Source organism: Anomaloglossus baeobatrachus, chromosome 5 (assembly GCF_048569485.1).
Source record: "Anomaloglossus baeobatrachus isolate aAnoBae1 chromosome 5, aAnoBae1.hap1, whole genome shotgun sequence".
Lineage (NCBI taxonomy): Eukaryota > Metazoa > Chordata > Amphibia > Anura > Aromobatidae > Anomaloglossus > Anomaloglossus baeobatrachus.
In genome coordinates, this window is record NC_134357.1 from 271,733,735 (window position 1) to 271,754,370 (window position 20,636).

The 20,636-nt window shown below is 43.6% G+C and overlaps 1 protein-coding gene across 1 annotated transcript in view; it reads right to left on the minus strand.

The window, feature by feature from the left end:
• LOC142312737 (uncharacterized) overlaps positions 1 to 20,636 on the minus strand; it is an 80,456-nt gene that overhangs the window by 42,160 nt on the left and 17,660 nt on the right. Inside the window, exons 6-7 of the mRNA XM_075351725.1 lie at positions 20,436 to 20,538; positions 16,665 to 17,699 (exon numbers count right to left, since the gene is read on the minus strand). Of these exons, the coding sequence (XP_075207840.1) occupies positions 16,665 to 17,699; positions 20,436 to 20,538 (1,138 nt within the window). The remainder of the gene's footprint in view (positions 1 to 16,664; positions 17,700 to 20,435; positions 20,539 to 20,636) is intronic.

A 20,636-nucleotide genomic window follows, 5' to 3' on the forward strand; every position in this document is an offset into this window, starting at 1 on the left:
GTTTGTGTGTGTGTGTGTGTGTGTGTGTGATTACTACAAGAAGACATGCATGGGGCACATTAATACAAGAAAGGGACCTGCATGAAGCACATTACTATAGGAAGGGGACCTGCATGGGGGCACATTATTATAAGAAGAGGACCTGCATGGGGCACATTGCTACAAGGGGGCAAGAATGCGCACATCTTTACAGAATGGGGAACAGGATGGGGCACATTACTACAAGATGTTGGCCAAAATTACTATGCAGTATTATTGTAAATAAAACTGTATTACTTACAAAAAAAATGTGTGCGTTATATATATATATATATATGGTACCACTACCAATGTCACTTTGTCCTGAAAAGAATGCGGCCCCTCAAATTATTTTTTTTCTGTGTGAGGCCCATACACCCAGTTGAGTTTGAGACCCCTGCTCTAGTGGAATGGAATACTGATGATGGAAAATAATCCTTGGGATCAAGGACCGATTGTGTTACCAATGTGATATGACTGAAGAATGAGTGTGATTAGATAGGGATCATAATCAAAAGATATAGTGATCCCAGATATTATTTGATCCATCAATAATTCAGTATCAGAAAGAGGTGTCCTCTGGTTGAACCTATTTTACCATGATGAAGAATACGTATCAGACAGATCTTGAACAAACCACGATTATGAGGAAGTAACGTTTACAGTTCCACTTACAGGAAACTCATGGTTAGCTTAAAACATGTGTAAGGAAAGTGGCATGTAAAATTTATAGCTCATTGCAATATCTCCAGGAAATTGTGGTTGGCCAGTGGTCAGCTGGCAAAATGTGCAGGAAGCTACTGGTGCCAACAGCAGGTTGTGGTCAAGTTACATGAACATGACTCAGCTGTCACATGCTGGTCACCAATTCACCACTCAGTGCACACGACGTACAAAGTTTCCTATAAAAATAAAGGACTCGCTTAATGATTAGGGACATTTTCCAGGACGCTCAAGTGGATGAACTGTTCCTGTTCCTATGATGCAGATACCATGTTGTTTCCGTCTCACTAATCGAGTCCCTCCGATGAGAAAGGCGTGCTACAACATACGGTAATGATGATGCATATTTCTGTTATTGTATAAGATTCTATGACTATAAAGTAGTGCTAATGCCTATGTACCATTGATTATTCATGTGCTATTAAAATAAATAGTATCTTGCTATAAAGAATCTTAGTATTCGTGCCTTATTAGGATATCAGTGAGCGCTTCGTAAGTACGGGCTTTCAGCCCCATTTTTGGAGAATTTAGCAAGACAGGTGCACGGTACTCCTAACGAGTAGTGATGAGTGAGCACTAGCCTGTTCGGGGGCACCGTACTTGTAACGAGTACTGATGAGTGAGCACTACCATGCTCGGGTGCTCGTAACGACTAGAGATTAGCTAGCACTACCATGCTCGGGTGTTTGGTACTCGTAACGAGTAGTGATGAGCGAGTACTACCATGCTCGGGTACTCTGTACTCGTAACGACTAGCGATGAGCGAGCATACTCGGGTGATCGTAACGAGTAGTGATGAGCGAGCACTACCATGCTCAGGTACTCGTAACGACTAGCGATGACCTAGCACTACCATGCTCGGGTGTTTGGTACTAGTAATGACTAGCAAACACTACCATGCTCAGGTAGTTTTAATGAGCAGAGATGAGCGAGCACTACCATGCTCCGGTACTCATAACGCGTAGTGATGAGCGAGCACTTCCATGCTAGGTACTCAAATCGACTAGTGATGAGTGAGCACTACCATACTTGGGTTTCGTAATGAGCAGTTGGACGCTTGGATGGGTGTGACTCGAGTATAATGGGAGTCAACAGGAGACTCAAGCATTTGCCTGGGAAATCTGGAAAAACGCTCGAGTTCTCCATTGACTTCCATTATGACTTGGTATTCAAGATGCGCTCAGACGAGCGTCCAACTGCTGGTTACAAGTATGGAGCACCCGAGAATGGTAGTGCTTGCTCATCACTACTGAGCATGTGTGACCTGCAGCACTCAGCTCACTGGGTGGAGCTCCACACCACTATACAATTGCACATTAGGGTATGTGCGCACGTTGCTTTTTACCTGCTTTTTACCTGCTTTTTTGCTGCTTTTTCTTCTGCGCTGTTTAATGCCAAAATGGATGTGTTCTTCTATTCAAGCAAAGTCTATGGGAATTTGGGTTTCTTGTTCACACTATGTTGTTCAAAATGCTGCCTTTTTGTGGCAGAACTTTGGTCAAAAACTCAGCTTTTCAAAGAAGCAACATGTCAATTGTTTTTGCCATTTGGGTTTTGCACTGCAAAGCTGAGTTTTTGACCAAAGTTCTGCCACAAAAAGGCAGCATTTTGAACAACATAGTGTGAACAAGAAACCCAAATTCCCATAGACTTTGCTTGAATAGAAGAACACATCCATTTTGGCATTAAACAGCGCAGAAGAAAAAGCAGCAAAAAAGCAGGTAAAAAGCAACGTGCGCACATACCCTAAGGGTGAGAAATAGAGCTGGAGTGACAGAGGCTTGTGAAGTGCTCCCACACACAGAAAGCACTTCAGCCTCAATTGTATATTGCTTCAAAGCTAATTTCTCTGTAATGGACTGTCTACCTTAAAGGGAAGGTGTCGCTTTTTATATTTTGTATTAATAATAGTAATTATAAAATCAAGTATTTTTAATACAAAATTAAATTCACTGTTTATTTAGTTTTTATTTAATTCTAGTTTTACTTGAAACACTGGGCGCTGCCATCTTGGATTTGCTGTGAGTAACGACAGTCACCTCCTTTATGGCAGCCCCTGTGTGCATTCACTCTGATAATCGGACTGCGACCCTATACTGAATACAGGAGAGCTCCCTGCTGTGACCTGGACGTGCCCCCAGCGCCATCTTTGTGGAGCACACAGCATACGCTGTGCGTATGCTGTGTGCTGCACTTTCTCCCTGTCACCCACTGGGATCGATGGGGTGAATACCTGTGATGGCCAGTAGTGATTGCACCGTAACTGATCCTGGCGTGCTGCTCCCCATCACTCAGCTCACTCCCCCGCGTGTACTCACCTTGGGCCTTCACTGCTTGTACTGTGATCGCCGACAGGACAGGCTGCCGGGGGCGCAGGTCTGAAGTGAGTGCATGCGGCTGGCAGTTATCACGGTGTGACATCTGCAGTGCAGTGCCGCTCAGGCTGCAGATCGCCCCTTTTCTCCACGTCACCTCGGACCTCCGATCCTGGCCGGCAGCACAGTGTATGGGGGCGCGAGATACAGTGAGGCACCGGGAGACTGTGAGCGAGAGGGGGCACAGGGAGACTGTGAGCGAGAGGGGGCACAGGGAGGCTGTCAGCGAGCGGGGCACAGGGAGGCTGTCAGCGAGCGGGGCACAGGGAGGCTGTCAGCGAGCGGGGCACAGGGAGGCTGTCAGCGAGCGGGGCACAGGAGGGCTGTCAGCGAGCGGGGCATAGGAGGGCTGTCAGCGAGCGGGGCATAGGAGGGCTGTCAGCGAGCGGGGCATAGGAGGGCTGTCAGCGAGCGGGGCATAGGAGGGCTGTCAGCGAGCGGGGCATAGGAGGGCTGTCAGCGAGCGGGGCATAGGGAGGCTGTCAGCGAATGGGGCATAGGGAGGCAGTGGAGCACTATGCTGTTGGCCTTAGTGACAATTTAGACATATTAGGATCAGTTTGTGGCCACCAATAAAATGGCTCCGCACTGTGTCCCTAAACTTCATTCTCTGTTATCCTTTTGGAAACATCCAGGTTGGGAGGGGGAGGTGACATCACACACAGGAGAGCAGATTCTGCCCACTTTACTGCAGCTGTAATCCAGGCTATTTCTACAGTGGGAATTCTGTAGGATTTCAGCAGCTGCTCCCCCTAGTGTTTAACAGTAGAAAATATCAAACTTTTATTTATTTTTTATTTTTCTCAATTAAAAACAAATATTTAAACATAACATTAAAACATTAATACTATATTTTTTCAGTTATTGAAAAAAAAAATGTTGACGACACTTTCCCTTTAAGGAGGTGTTGGACTTCTAAGAGCTCAATGAGCATATAAATCAGGTCAGACATGACAACAGCTGGGGACATGGCTCTGTCCAGCAGTTTGACAGAGCCATGTCCCCAGCTGTTGTCATGTCTGACCTGATTTATATGCTCATATATCCTTATATATTGTGACCCTTTAGTGGCAGGAAGGGTCCTGTGCCTAAGATATAATAGGTAGGGGACAGTGGTGGATGTGGGACAGTATTGCTGGCAGCAGGTGGTATAGTAGTCTGTGTATAATGCAGTAAGAGATGGGATGGGATGGACCAGAAAATAATCATAGGAAATTACCTCAAGCAGCAGGCACCCGGCTCTCAGAAAAGGAACTGGAAGCAGCAAGGAGGATAACCCAGGACGGACCTATAGTCGTGCTTATAGCCAATCAACAAAGGACCACAACAAAATGGCCGCCGTGTCGGTACTGCGCCGTCTTTTTCGTTTATGAGATTATAGAAACATAACGGTAAACTGCTATTAACAACACGACCCTCTAGTCACTAGGTAAGAAAAAGAATAGAGGAAAATGTTGGAGAACATTCAGTAAGGGAACAGCAGCTTTGTGGACTACAACAAAATGGACACCGTATTAGAATACAGCTAGCTGCCCTTGATTCGGGTAATGGGAGGCTTGGAACGCACAAACCGGAAGTGATTAGTAGTAGCTTCCTGGGGGAAAGGGTGGAGCTATAGAAAAGTTATGTGTGAGAGTGGTCGTAAGCCACATATGGTGGGGGGCTATAGCAGGAGCCGAGTTGCCCTTTATCTCTCTATTGTATAGACGTGGAGCACATCTGCAGTTCTGCAGGTGGAGCAGACCTTTGGTGTCCTGGATGGGTTATGTTCTATAATACAGGTGGAGCAGACTTCTGGTGTCCTGGATGGGTCTTATTGTATAATACAGGTGGAGCAGACCTTTCGTGCCCTGGATGGGTTATGTTCTATAATACAGGTGGAGCAGACTTCTGGTGTCCTGGATGGGTCTTATTGTATAATACAGGTGGAGCAGACCTCTGGTGTCCTGGATGGGTCATGTTCTGTAATACAGGTGGAGCAGACCTGGATGGGTCATGTATTTATAATACAGGTGGAGCAGACCTTTCGTGCCCTGGATGGGTTATGTTCTATAATACAGGTGGAGCAGACTTCTGGGGTCCTGGATGGGTCATATTGTATAATACAGGTGGAGCAGACCTCTGGTGTCGTGGATGGGTCATATTGTATAATACAGGTGGAGCAGACCTCTGGTGTCCTGGATGGGTCATATTGTATAATACAGGTGGAGCAGACCTCTGGTGTCCTGGACGGGTCTTGTATTTATAATCAGGGCTGTGGAGTCGGTAAGCCAAACCTTCGACTCCGACTCCTCAATTTCTCTTGCACCGACTCCTACATATATTGCTTATAGTTAGGTGAAAAATTTATTGTAGTACATGAACATGTGTATGTGAACATCAGACATTTAATAATTTTTATGATACAATAATCAAAATATTTGGATAGAACATAAAATATATTTATTGGATACAACTTTAGAACACAAAACTGTAATAAATTGTAAATATGTTATACAATATGTAATAAACAGTAGATTACATATATATCTTGTGTGTGTATTTATCTTGTGTGTGTGTGTGTGTGTGTGTGTGTGTGTGTATATATATATATATATATATATATATATATATATATATATATATATATATATAAATTGTATTACATATTTACAATTTATTAGTTTTGTGTTCTAGCGTTGTATTCTAATAAATATATTTTATGTTCTATCCAAATATCTTGATTATTGTATCATAAAAATTATTAAATGTCTGATGTTCTCATTGTACTACAATACATTTTTCACTTAAATATAAGCATTATACTAAATGTTATTTAGTAAAATATTCAGCACATTCTGCATTGCACTCCTGTCCCCAATTTATTATATATTTTAGGAGTCGGAGTCGGTGCATTTTATACCGACTCCACCAAAATGAGCTCCGACTCCGACTCCACGACTCCCGACTCCACAGCCCTGTTTATAATACAGGTGGAGCAGACCTCTGGTGTCCTGGATGGGTCTTGTATTTATAATACAGGTGGAGCAGACCTCTGGTGTCCTGGACGGGTCTTGTATTTATAATACAGGTGGAGCAGACCTCTGGGGTCCTGGGCGGGTCTTGTATTTATAATACAGGTGGAGCAGACCTCTGGGGTCCTGGGCGGGTCATGTTCTATAATACAGGTGGAGCAGACCTCTGGTGTCCTGGGCGGGTCATGTTCTATAATACAGGTGGAGCAGACCTCTGGTGTCCTGGACGGGTCTTGTATTTATAATACAGGTGGAGCAGACCTCTGGTGTCCTGGGCGGGTCATGTTCTATAATACAGGTGGAGCAGACCTCTGGTGTCCTGGGCGGGTCATGTTCTATAATACAGGTGGAGCAGACCTCTGGTGTCCTGGACGGGTCTTGTATTTATAATACAGGTGGAGCAGACCTCTGGGGTCCTGGGCGGGTCATGTTCTATAATACAGGTGGAGCAGACCTCTGGTGTCCTGGGCGGGTCATGTTCTATAATACAGGTGGAGCAGACCTCTGGTGTCCTGGACGGGTCTTGTATTTATAATACAGGTGGAGCAGACCTCTGGTGTCCTGGGCGGGTCATGTTCTATAATACAGGTGGAGCAGACCTCTGGTGTCCTGGGCGGGTCATGTTCTATAATACAGGTGGAGCAGACCTCTGGTGTCCTGGACGGGTCTTGTATTTATAATACAGGTGGAGCAGACCTCTGGTGTCCTGGACGGGTCTTGTATTTATAATACAGGTGGAGCAGACCTCTGGTGTCCTGGATGGGTCTTGTATTTATAATACAGGTGGAGCAGACCTCTGGTGTCCTGGACGGGTCTTGTATTTATAATACAGGTGGAGCAGACCTCTGGTGTCCTGGGCGGGTCATGTTCTATAATACAGGTGGAGCAGACCTCTGATGTCCTGGACGGGTTTTGTATTTATAATACAGGTGGAGCAGACCTCTGTGGTTCTGGATGAGTCATATTGTATAATACAGGTGGAGCAGACTTCTGGTGTCCTGGCGGGTCTTGTAGTTATAATACCAATGGAGCAGACCTCTGGTATCTTGCACTTCCATCTGACTTCCCTCGGGGTGCCCCTGCAGTCTATGTCCCGCCCCCGCAACTGCCGATACTGCAGTGTGTCTGCATGTACCCGCACTGCAGTGTCTGCAGCTGCAGGGATGACGAGCGCCGACATTAGGAGGTTAGCAAAGTTTATTACCTACGGTGATGAAGTCCTGCACTCCTGCCGTCAGCGCTAGTCACTGACTTTCATGCTCTCCGCATTCTCACATCAAGTCTCGCGGGCGGCCCGAGACTGTGACTAGCAGTGACGTCACAGGCCACTTGTGATATTTCACTTGTGAACGCGGTGGACAATGGAAGTCAGTGACAGTGCTGACGTGAGTGCAGCAGCGTTCATCACCCCAGGTAATGTACGTAGCTAAACTCCTGAAGTCAGCGCTGGTCATGCCCTGCGGTGACCTGGGCTGACCTAATGATGGTAGCTCAGGTCACTGCACTGCTCTCCCAGCCAATGGGGACACATTCTGTTCTTCATTGATTGGGGACAGTGAGTATGAATAGTTGTGGGACCCCATTATTGGACTACGCCGGACTCGAATTTGTTTATTCTTTCCAATAAATTGGTGAAAGGACTGTTTTTTTTTTTCAAATAAAATTTTTTTTTTTTTTTATTTTTTATTACTGACTGGGTTAGTGATGTCGGGTACCTAATAGACGTCGTGACAGCACTAACCCCAGAGCTTGATACTAGGTGACATTACACAGCTAGTATCAACCCCATATATTGCCCCATTTGCCACCGCACCAGGACATTCGGGATGAGCCTGGTAAAGTCCTGGGACTGTTGCATCTAATGGATGCACCAATTCCGGTATGCTGCTGGCTGATATTTTTAGGCTGGGCGGCTCCCAAAAACATGGGTCTCCCCAGCCTGAGAAAGCCAGCAGCTGAGAGGCTTTATCATGACTTGTATCAAAATTGGGGGGACCTCACGCTGTTTTGTTTTTTTTTTTAAATTTATTGCAGTGTACAATAGACCCGTCCACCGGCGGCTGTGATTGGTTGCAGTCAGACAGCTGTCACTCAGTGTGGGGGCACGTCTGACCACACCCAAATACAGACTCTGGTGAGCAGGGAAGCAGTGAATATAAAATGAGCCTAATGAGCGTCCGGCTCGGGAAAAACAAAGAGCTGCCGTGAGAGCAGTGTGACAGCCGCCCTGGTGATCGGCGAGTATGAAGCGCTTTCTCCTACCCCTTTGCGCCGGATTCTGTTTCCCATAGACCTTATATGGGAACCTGCATCTGGCCAGATACCCTGGATTGCATGTAGTTCTCCTTCCATTTTATTTTTAATTTTTTTGTGGTCCGCAAAAAAAACAAGTCACACGGATGACACAGGGACCATATATGGGACTGATGCGGTTGTCACACAGATGCATCCGTGGAAAAACAGGACCTTTTTTACGGACTGCAAAAATTGACCGTTCGTGTGAATGTAGCCTTAAGCTGGATGAAAGCTTCTACCCATGCCAGCTATAATTTATTTGTTGATCTGTGTGGTGTCTTGGATTCTCTGGTGAAAAGTGTGCTATTTGGTTGTTGTGAAGTTTACCCGTTTTGTTGCTTCCTTCAAACTCTTCTTTCCTCCTGAATGTCTTATTGTCTTTATCTATGTGTGTGCATGTGCTGTGTGACAGAGTTATGGTTTACCCTTGTATGTCTATGATCTGTGATTTTTTTTCATTACACTCCCGTCCCGTCCCTCCTCGGGGGCAATCGGATCATGACTTCTCAGGAGCTGGGCTAAGCATGTTAGAATGCTGTATATAAGAGCCAAGGCCGCTGTGTAGAACATAAAAATCACTTTATAATACCTGAAACAGTCGCTGCGGTGGAGTTGGGCCATATGGGCGTCTCTGTTCTCAAAGTACCGGTGCCTCTTCTTTGGGCCATCTTCGTCCTCCTCTGGAAGCCTGTGTGCATGACGCGTCCTACGTCATACACAATCGCCGGTCCCACGCATGTGCACTACAATACTGTGATCTGCCCTGCTCAGGGCAGATCAAAGTGCGCAGGACAAGTCATGAACCCTGGCTTCAGAAGAAGGAAGACAAAGATAGCCGAAAGAAGAGGCACCGGAGAACGAAGACACCCATATGACCCAATTGCACTGCAGCTACCGTTTAGGTAAGTATTATAAAGTGTTTTTTACGTTCTACACCGCGGCCTGGGCTCTTATATACAGCATTCTAACATGCTGTATATAAGAGCCCACTGGTGGTGGCTGCAGCTTATAGGCCCCAAACCTGGTGACAGGTTCCCTTTAACTGTAAGATCTACGCTTTCCACAAAATCCCAAATATTGTTAGCTGAAAAACCAATGTCCGTCAGTCTACTACAGTCTTTTGAAATTTAGCAGAGCTGATAGAAGTGTAGCTTCTCAAGCCCTGTATATACGAAACCTAGGATTTTAATCGGATTTACAGCAGATGTCCCAATTCAATTACCCATCCAGACCAAAGGTCCTACTTCAATGAAGGCTGAATAGGGATCAGATAGTTTTAGGGAGGCTTCACACTGTGTCTTGTCCCCCATTCAGAGGTTCCATTGGGGCTTACGTCCAAATCTCCAGCAAAATGGGATTTGGACATATGCGCCGTAGGGGCCATTGACTATAATGGTGCAATAAAAGTCACCGTGTACCCTGCCGTTTGCCAGTTTTAGTGTGTGCACTTACTGGAGGTGGACACCCTGTCTTAATGGACTGTGTCTGGTTGTGTGCTTCCAGTAAGCATATATATGTCCTAAAATGGTGCACGATAGAGCCCACAGTAATTCCCTCTGCACCATTATAGTAAATGGCCTCGACGGCACATACGTCTGATTCCCATTTTACTGGGGTTTCAGACGCTACTCTGTTGGGACCCCTGAACGTGGGACAAAAGGGTGTGTAAAAGCACCCTTAGAGTATGTGTACACGATCACTATTTCCAGCGTTTTGTATGCAGCGTGTTTTCGCTGCAGCGTACAGTGCAAGCAAAGTAGATGGGATTTTTAGAAATTCCATGTCCAATGTGCGTGTGCAGTCCGCAGCGAAAATTTACCTGCGGTGTAGCTTTCCGAGTCACAAGCAAGTCAATTGTTTGCTGTGGAGTCGCAGGCGTCCTTTGTAGGGAGAACACAAGTGAGAAAGCTACAATAACTTGTAAAAATAGGGGGTGTTTGTCATGTTAAAAGTAAAAATACTGTACCACAAGTGTGAAAAAAGTATACAAATTTTTATTATTGCAAAAATACAAGTATTAAGGTCACATGTGATAAATAGTTAATAATTTGACATACATGATTAAAAACAAAGTCTAAATGAGACAGAAAGAGGAAAAAGAGGTCCCACGGAGGGAGACATACTGCCCCCTAGCCTAAGTAGGGGAGAGAGAGAAACCTCTCTAGATCCAGGGGGACACATAGAAGTAAACCTTAAGAATTAAATGGCATGTATAGTGCATATCCCTTGGACTAGTGGAATCATAGAGTGCTTATACAATAAAACAGTACCCATCTAGGTGGGTTCACGGTCTCCCGTCGAAGCACACGCGAAACACGTGTCGGGACCGGGTCCACATGTGAGGCTGACAGATTCCCTCCTCGGGAGCTATACATACCATGGGTAGGTCCTTCAGGTGCCACTTTACCACCACTGTATTATCTTATATGTTGTTTGAGATTATACCTACGTATTATTGGTGTTTTTTTATGTAGTTCATACTGGCCCTGATCCAGACCTTACCTAGGTGGGTACTGTTTTATTGTATAAGCACTCCATGATTCCACTAGTCCAAGGGATATGCACTATACATGCCATTTAATTCTTATGGTTTACTTCTGTGTCCCCCTGGATCTAGAGATGTTTCTCTCTCTCCCCTACTTAGGCTAGGGGGCAGTCTGTCTCCCTCCGTGGGACCTCTTTTTCCTCTGTCTCATTTAGACTTGGTTTTTAATCATGTATGTCAAATTATTAACTGTTTATCACAAATACTTGTATTTTTTGCAATAATAAAAATTTGTATACTTTTTTCACAATTGTGGTACAGTAGCTTTACTTTTAACATGACAAACACCCCCTATTTTTCGTTTAATATTTCTTTATTATTTCAAAAGTTTTCATATAACAGAAGATAAGAAATGCATAAGTGTGTTTTTCATGTTAACCAATGTTACAGCATATGAAGATTATAAAATAACCTATGTCTTTAAGTCTCGTAAAACGTATGGTACTATGAAATGTATCGCAAATCATGTGGAAGATATAATCTGTATAACATCCTATAGAACATCTTAATTTTAACATGTAATAATCTTCTATCTTTATTCTGTGTAAAGTGTTAAAGGCAACTTCCTTCTGTATAGTCTGGTTCAATAGGTATGAAAACATGACCCTATGTATATCAATTATGTGAGAAAGAGATATAGAGAGAGGGAGAGAAAGATAGGTAGAGAAAAAGGGAAGGAGGGGAAGACATGAGGAAATGGGGGGGAGGAGGAGAAGGTCTGGATTGTGATGCTGCGCCACTCCTGTGAGACCCATTCCGGCTTCTTGAATATTTATTGTGATAGAGCGCCTGTGAGAAGCCAGATTTGGAATTGCTGTGTTTCTCTATACTGAAGCCACGGATACCAAACCGAGAAACACAAGGAGTCTTTCCCTTCGTAAAACGCTCTCAACTCCTCCAGCCGCCGCAGGCCAGCCATAGCCTCTACCCAGTCTGCTCTCCTCAATGTACAGGGGGATCTCCAATGCCTCGGTATGATTTGCCTCATTGAAATAATAAAGTACGAGAGCAAGCCTTTATTCGCCTTGGAGACTGCCCCTGTATACATTGATAAGAGGGCCACTTCCGGTGAGGGTGTCACTTCCGTGTGATGTAAATGGTTATAGAGAGCAAAGACATCTTTCCAAAGACCCTGTATCCCTGGGCAGGTCCACTAGATATGTAGAATTGTGCCCACTGAGGTCTGGCACCTCCAACAGGCGTCCGATACCTCTGGGAACATTTTATGTACCGTATTTTTCGGACTATAAAGACGCACCGGATTATAAGACGCAGCCTGGTTTTAGAGGAGGAAAATAAAACTTTAAGCAAAAAAATGTGGACACACTGTTATGGGGCGATGATCTGCTGCTGACACTATTATGGGAGTAATGTCCCCAAATTCCCTACTAAGGTACCCCATCCTGGTAATGATCCTCCAGCCTTGTATATGCTCATATACTCCCATCCTGTTCATATACCCCCCCCCCATCCATCCTGCTCATATTCCCCTATCCATCCTGCTCATATACTCCCATCCTGTTCATATACTCCCATCCTGTTCATATACCCCCCCATCCATCCTGTTCATATACCCCCCATCCATCCTGTTCATATACCCCCCATCCATCCTGTTCATATACCCCCCCATCCTGTTCATATACCCCCCATCCATCCTGTTCATATACCCCCCATCTATCCTGTTCATATACCACCATCCATCCTGCTCATATACTCCCATCCTGTTCATATACTCCCATCCTGTTCATATACCCCCCCATCCATCCTGTTCATATACCCCCATCCATCCTGTTCATATACCCCCCATCCATCCTGTTCATATACCCCCCATCCATCCTGTTCATATACCACCATCCATCCTGTTCATATACCCCCCATCCAACCTGTTCATATACCCCCCATCCAACCTGTTCATATACCCCCCATCCATCCTGTTCATATACCCCCCATCCATCCTGTTCATATTCAGTTAGGTCCAGAAATATTTGGACAGTGACACAAGTTTTGTTATTTTAGCTGTTTACAAAAACATGTTCAGAAATACAATTATATATATAATATGGGCTGAAAGTGCACACTCCCAGCTGCAATATGAGAGTTTTCACATCCAAATCGGAGAAAGGGTTTAGGAATCATAGCTCTGTAATGCATAGCCTCCTCTTTTTCAAGGGACCAAAAGTAATTGGACAAGGGACTCTAAGGGCTGCAATTAACTCTGAAGGCGTCTCCCTCGTTAACCTGTAATCAATGAAGTAGTTAAAAGGTCTGGGGTTGATTACCGGTGTGTGGTTTTGCATTTGGAAGCTGTTGCTGTGACCAGACAACATGCGGTCTAAGGAACTCTCAATTGAGGTGAAGCAGAACATCCTGAGGCTGAAAAAAAAGAAAAAATCCATCAGAGAGATAGCAGACATGCTTGGAGTAGCAAAATCAACAGTCGGGTACATTCTGAGAAAAAAGGAATTGACTGGTGAGCTTGGGAACTCAAAAAGGCCTGGGCGTCCACGGATGACAACAGTGGTGGATCATCGCCGCATACTTTCTTTGGTGAAGAAGAACCCGTTCACAACATCAACTGAAGTCCAGAACACGCTCAGTGAAGTAGGTGTATCTGTCTCTAAGTCAACAGTAAAGAGAAGACTCCATGAAAGTAAATACAAAGGGTTCACATCTAGATGCAAACCATTCATCAATTCCAAAAATAGACAGGCCAGAGTTAAATTTGCTGAAAAACACCTCATGAAGCCAGCTCAGTTCTGGAAAAGTATTCTATGGACAGATGAGACAAAGATCAACCTGTACCAGAATGATGGGAAGAAAAAAGTTTGGAGAAGAAAGGGAACGGCACATGATCCAAGGCACACCACATCCTCTGTAAAACATGGTGGAGGCAACGTGATGGCATGGGCATGCATGGCTTTCAATGGCACTGGGTCACTTGTGTTTATTGATGACATAACAGCAGACAAGAGTAGCCGGATGAATTCTGAAGTGTACAGGGATATACTTTCAGCCCAGATTCAGCCAAATGCCGCAAAGTTGATCGGACGGCGCTTCATAGTACAGATGGACAATGACCACAAGCATACAGCCAAAGCTACCCAGGAGTTCATGAGTGCAAAAAAGTGGAACATTCTGCAATGGCCAAGTCAATCACCAGATCTTAACCTAATTGAGCATGCATTTCACTTGCTCAAATCCAGACTTAAGACGGAAAGACCCACAAACAAGCAAGACCTGAAGGCTGCGGCTGTAAAGGCCTGGCAAAGCATTAAGAAGGAGGAAACCCAGCGTTTGGTGATGTCCATGGGTTCCAGACTTAAGGCAGTGATTGCCTCCAAAGGATTCACAACAAAATATTGAAAATAAAAATATTTTTTTTGGGTTTGGTTTATTTGTCCAATTACTTTTGACCTCCTAAAATGTGGAGTGTTTGTAAAGAAATGTGTACAATTCCTGCAATTTCTATCAGATATTTTTGTTCATACCTTCAAATTAAACATTACAATCTGCATTTGAATTCTGTTGTAGAGGTTTCAATTCAAATCCAATGTGGTGGCATGCAGAGCCCAACTCGCGAAAATTGTGTCACTGTCGAATATTTCTGGACCTAACTGTACCACCATCGATCCTGCTCATATACTCCCATCCTGCTATATGCCCCCATCGTGCTCATATACCATCCTCGTATATGGCCTGTATCCTATAGCACAGAGAAAAAAAATACACGTTTATACTCACCTGTTCCTCACTCCCTCCAGCACCGATAATCTTCCTCTCTGGCACGCTGACCTGTGTGTGTGGAGCCGTTCCTCTGCAGCATCGCGATGTCTTCCTGTCTGTGCCGATCAGCTGATCAGCACAGATCAGCTGACCGGCACAGACAGGAAGACATCGCGTGCTGCAGGGGGACGGCTCCACACACGGGGACGGGTGAGTGTACTGATTCACTGCACCCCGCGCTGATGATAACGTACGGGGGGCAGTGAATACAGCCGCACATGATCACTCCAGGCTGTAATTGCCAGGGGTGATCATGCGGGCCGGCTCTTTACTATGCGCGCGTCCCCGCTCGTCCTCCCGCCCACCGGTCAGTGCCGGCTTCTGCGCTGAGAGATGGGCGGGAGGATGGGCGTGCATATGTAATGAGCGGGCCCACGTGGTCACGGCCGGCGCTGCTGCTGCCCCCGATGACCCGCTCCACCGCAGCACCCTGATTCCCGGCTGCAGCCCTATAGTCAGACCATAAGACACACACCCAACTTTCCCCTAACATTTGGGGGGGAAAAAGTGCGTCTTATGGTCCGAAAAATACGGTAGTCTGGCGGGTGTCCTATACCACCGTGAGAGGATTTTATAATTGAGTTCCTGCATTCTACAAGAAATGGTGGATTTATGAAACACCCCCTATTTTTCACAAGTTATTGTATGTATATCATGGGGTTCATGTATATTACATTTCTGAATGTCCTTTTTAAAATGTGGAGCCCAAAACTGGATCCCATATTCCAGATGTGGCCTTACAAGTGATTTATAGAGGGGTAACAATACGTTGGGATCACGGGATCTAAATCTGTTTTTATACACCCTAGAATCTTGTTTGCTTTTGCAGCTGCTGCTTGACATTGAGTGCTGCTGCTCAGCTTATTTGTAATGAGAATACCCAAGTCCTTCTCCTGTTCTGTAGTCCCGAGTTTTCTTCCATTTAATGTATACATAGCTATAGGATTACTCCATCCTAGGTGCATTACTTTACATTTATCAACATTAAATACCATTTGCCAAGTATCTGCCCATTCTGACATCTTATCCAGATCTTTTTGTAATATTGTACTATCAAGGTCAGTTTTTAATGTCCTACATAGTTTGGTGTCATCAGCAAAGACTGACACTTTATTAATGACCTTGTGGATGGGATTGATAGTAAAGAGATTAAAAAGAATCGGTCCTAGCACAGATCCCTGCGGCACCCCACTGCTGACTAACCACACCCATTACATAACTGAAAGGAGGAGTTGGAAAAAAAACCCCCCTCAATAATAATAATAATAATAAAAAAAAAACAATTCGCTGTAGCAGCTGTATTTTTGCCATAGCTGAAGATTAGAGTCAAGCGAAGAGATTGATACTTTTAGTGATTAAATCTGCATGGTGACTGTTTATTGATCAGCTATTGAAGTTTTCGGTTAATTTGCTTTAGATGCATAGCGGTGGGACTGTACACAGGGTTTTCGGCTCCTGCTGTCTCGGCAGTCTTCAATAAAATGGTGTCGGTATCAGCGCATGCGTAGATTGAGATCTTGGTTCAATTAAATCTATTGAAAGAAGTCAGTGAGCAGAGTTTTGCACATGAGCCATTATTTTATTGCAAACCGCCAAAAGATCAATGTGTGCAAGCACCACCGGGGAAGAGGACAGGGCCAGCACATACATTCAAACAGACGATAAGTCACTTACAAAGCACCGACCTGTCACAGAGACGGGCACAGGGTCCAAGGCAGGCGCTGAAGACCTTACCCACAGTCCCGCCCAAATGCACCTAGAAAAAAATACCATGCATCTTTCTATCCCAGGTAATTCGTATGATTCATTTTCAAGTAACGCTATAATCCTATCTCTCCTATGGTTGCCTTCTGTGATTTTCCTGATGCAGAATAAGTTCGGACAGTGATGTAAACATTTCCCACAGTCAGGACATGAAAGGGTTCTCGCCTAAATGAACTTCCTGATGCTTTAGGAACCTCGACCTCGTCGCAAATAGTTTACTACACACGTGACATGAGAATTGCTTTTCCCCAGTATGAATTGTCCAATGTTCAGACAGACCTGACTTTCGCGTAAAACACTTTCCACATTCAGAACACTCAAATGGTTTAATTCCTGTGTGACTCCTTTGGTGATTAACAAGAGTAGACTTATGGTTAAAGCATTTCCCACAAACAGAACATGGGAAAGGCCTCTCCCCTTTGTGAATAACTTGATGCTCAAATACACTTGATTTCCTAGTAAAACACTTTCCACATTCTGGACAAGAGAATGGCTTGACCCCGCTGTGGATTCTTTGATGGTTAATGAGTATAGACTTTTGACTAAAACATTTCCCACACTCTACGCATGAAAATGGCTTCTCTCCTGTGTGAATTCGCAGGTGATTCTCAAAGTGTGACCTCAACGTAAAGGGTTTACTGCAGTGAGGACATAAAAAAATGTTCTTTCCCGTATGAAGTCTCTGGTGATTGACTAGATGGGATTTCTGGGTAAAACATTTTCCACATTCCAAACAGGGAAATGCTTTTTCTCCTGTGTGACATCTGTAATGTTTACTAAGATGAGACTTCTGGCTAAAACATCTTCCACATTCTAAACACTTAAAAGCATCTACACTTGCGTGGATTTGTTGGTGTTTTATAAAGGCTTCTTTTGTTGAAAAACATTTCTTACACAAAGAACACAAGTATGGCTTCTCTTCCAAATGGATTTGCAGATGGTCACGAAATTGATCATTGGTAGAAAAACAATTCCCACATTTATAACACGTGAAGATCTTAAGGCTTTTATCAACTGAATGTGGATTATGAAAAGGATCAGAGGGTTGCTTTTGCTCCACAATATGAGGTACCGGGGAGCAATCTGAAATACAGGGCTTTTCAATTGTACAATCTTTTGTTTCATAGTGTGGGAAAAAATGTAGATGTTCCTCCGAACTAGTCAGTGGCTTGGGTCCATCTGCTGGGAGAACAAGTAAACAAGTCATAAGCATTAATGTCTACATTATGAAAAAAAAAATAATTTTACATAAAAACTCCACCAAAAATAAGGGTTTTTTTTCCATATTTCGCTCCATAGCAGATGGTTATATTGTAGTAGTTGAGAATGGAGCAAGCGTCGATATTTCATTATGAATTATTATAAAGAAGCTCAGATCTAACAATTCACTCCATATATACAAGAAATGATTTTATGGCCATTCTCTGATGAAATATTGAATACATCTTCATTCATACACACAGCCACGAATTGGCCACAGATATTAATCATATTTAGCCGAAAGTTATCGTCTATTATTAACAAGCAAACTCGTCAGAAATAAATATGCTTGTTGAATTAAATTGCATCCATAAACCTATGGCTTTATCACTTGTGAAAATGTATAGAACTGCATAAAATCCAAGCTGCCCGTTGTCATAGTTTCTCTATATTTCATATGTCGGAGGACGTTCAGGTCCCTCATAAATAGTTATTGTGTTGCTTTTACATTCCATGATCCACTACTAACGTTCTGTATGATTATCTTTAAGTGCTAACCCCCTATAGATATTTATAATTTACCCAACAGGATACTTGATGAATGTTCATCAGATGTCCCATGCTGGTACCAGGAGTACTAAATATGTTTATGGCTATGTTTTCCTACCCTTGTGTATTAATTACTTTTTATCGTTAGTTTGTGGGTTGCCATGATTAGGGAGCTATCCTTTTTTTTTTATTGTTCAAATCAAGAGAGCTTATTTTTTGTGCAATGAGTTGATGTTTTCATTTATAGGACTTTGGGCAACATGAGATTTGTTTATTCAATTTTTGGGAGGTGAATGAATGAAAAACAGTAATTCTGGCTATTTTTTTCCCTATAGCATATATTGCACTGGCTAAGTGGATTCCCAAGAGATAAATAGGTTCCACCTAATGCCTCTTTCACACGTCCGTGTCTCCAGTACGTGTTTGGTCAGTTTCCTCATGTACCAGAGACACGGGCACACGTAGACCCATTAAAATCAATAGGTCTGCGCTCACGTGCGTATTCTGCCATGGACTGTGTGGAGCATATGTGTGCCCCACACGTAGACATGTCCGTTTTTCTCCGGCATCACGGATGTCACACGGCCCGCATACGGACCACATGGATGTGTTCCGTGTGACACGCACCGGAGAAAACACACGTATCTGTGAAAAAAAAACAAACAAAATTTTACTCACCTTCTCCAGCACTGCTGTCTCTGCCGCTGCTGGCACTTGCTTCCGACCACCACTCATTATGCTCATTGCATATTCACTTCACTGCGGCCAGAAGCAGCAGCAGCGGGGAGTCAGGAGGACTGGAGACCGAAGATGAGCACCACGGACAGCGACGCCAGGGACAGGTGAGCAGAAAGTTCCCGGATAACACACGTGTGCCATAAACACGGCTCACGGAGGGCAAAACGCACCTTTGATACGTCCGTGAAACGTGCGTGGTTTTTCACGTACGTGTGAAAGAAGCCTAAGAGCAATGCTGCCTACATGTATACAAAAAAAAAAAGACAATATGCAAAGAAAGAAATTTAGGCACCGCTCACAAAAATTAAGAACATAAATAATTTCTTGATAAGACATAACTAAAAAAAAACAAAAAAAAACCAAAAAACAAACAATCAAAACCAAACAACATTTAAATACAATATAGAAACAACTGCTGTGGGTGTCAGCTGAGGTCATGCGACTGTGATGCGATTGTATCACAGCTGCAAAGAAGAGGGAGGGAGCACTTTCTCCCCATCTCCTCCCCGGCCTGTTTCTGCGTATATCGCACTGCGGCCGGATGATATGCGAGTGCAGTGCGATGTTTAACATGCTCCCATAGGCTTGTATGGGAGAGTGTGTGAGCTGAAAATAGCTGACAAACTCAGCATGCGGCGATTCATTTCTCAGGCCAACATGGCATGAGAAATAATTCGCAGATGACGCCGTCCCATAGTTTTTCACTAAACTGAGAGCAATGCGATGTTTTATCGAACTGCACTCGCCCTGCAAAACGCAAGTGGAACCGTAGTCTAAAAATAAAATACACACCAAAAAACAAGTACCAATAATGATTATAAATCAAAAAAACATGGAGGGAGGGGGAAATGATAAATTACATGAGTACCAAGTGCAAAAATTTGTTAATGAAATATACAATTTATAAAATGCAAAAATATAAAGTGCTTTATTCAAATCAATTAACATGCAAGTATAGGACAAATCTAAAACCACTTACATGGAATACAAGATTATGTGGTAATCAATAAATAACCCGTAAAAATAATAGACATAAAAGGTGGGCAATAGGGGTTGTTGCTGAGAAAGCCAACGCGTTTCGCTGAACACAACAGCTTCTTCAGGTGTCTATTGTACTGGTTAAAAAGACAACACCAGATTTATTTATTTTTTAGCGTCTTCACATTTTATTGAGCTCCAACCATTAGTCTGACAGCAGGATTGACATGGAGGGAGGATGGCCATTGTTTGGTCCTCTAGCTGCCTGGGTTAATATGAAGACTATTTTACCTGAAATTGTTATCATAACTGTCTTGGCCTTTTTAGTATGACAAAAATTATTCTTGTCAGAGGTCCAATGTTATGATGTCTTTTTTTATTTGTTATATGATATGATAGAGACTCCATGATCACCTTGGCACACCACAACAATTTTTAATAGTAATTACTTACCTGCATTAACATTTTTAAAACTGTCCTCTTCTGCACAATGCTGATTACCAGTCCAATATGTCTCATTTTGTTCTGGAATAGCTTTAACATTGAGTTGTTCATCCTAAGAGAAAAAAAATGAATAAAAAAAATTATAAATAAATAATGGTGCAAAAATCCCTACAGACAATATTGTGTGGATAGACTATTATATGTGAAACC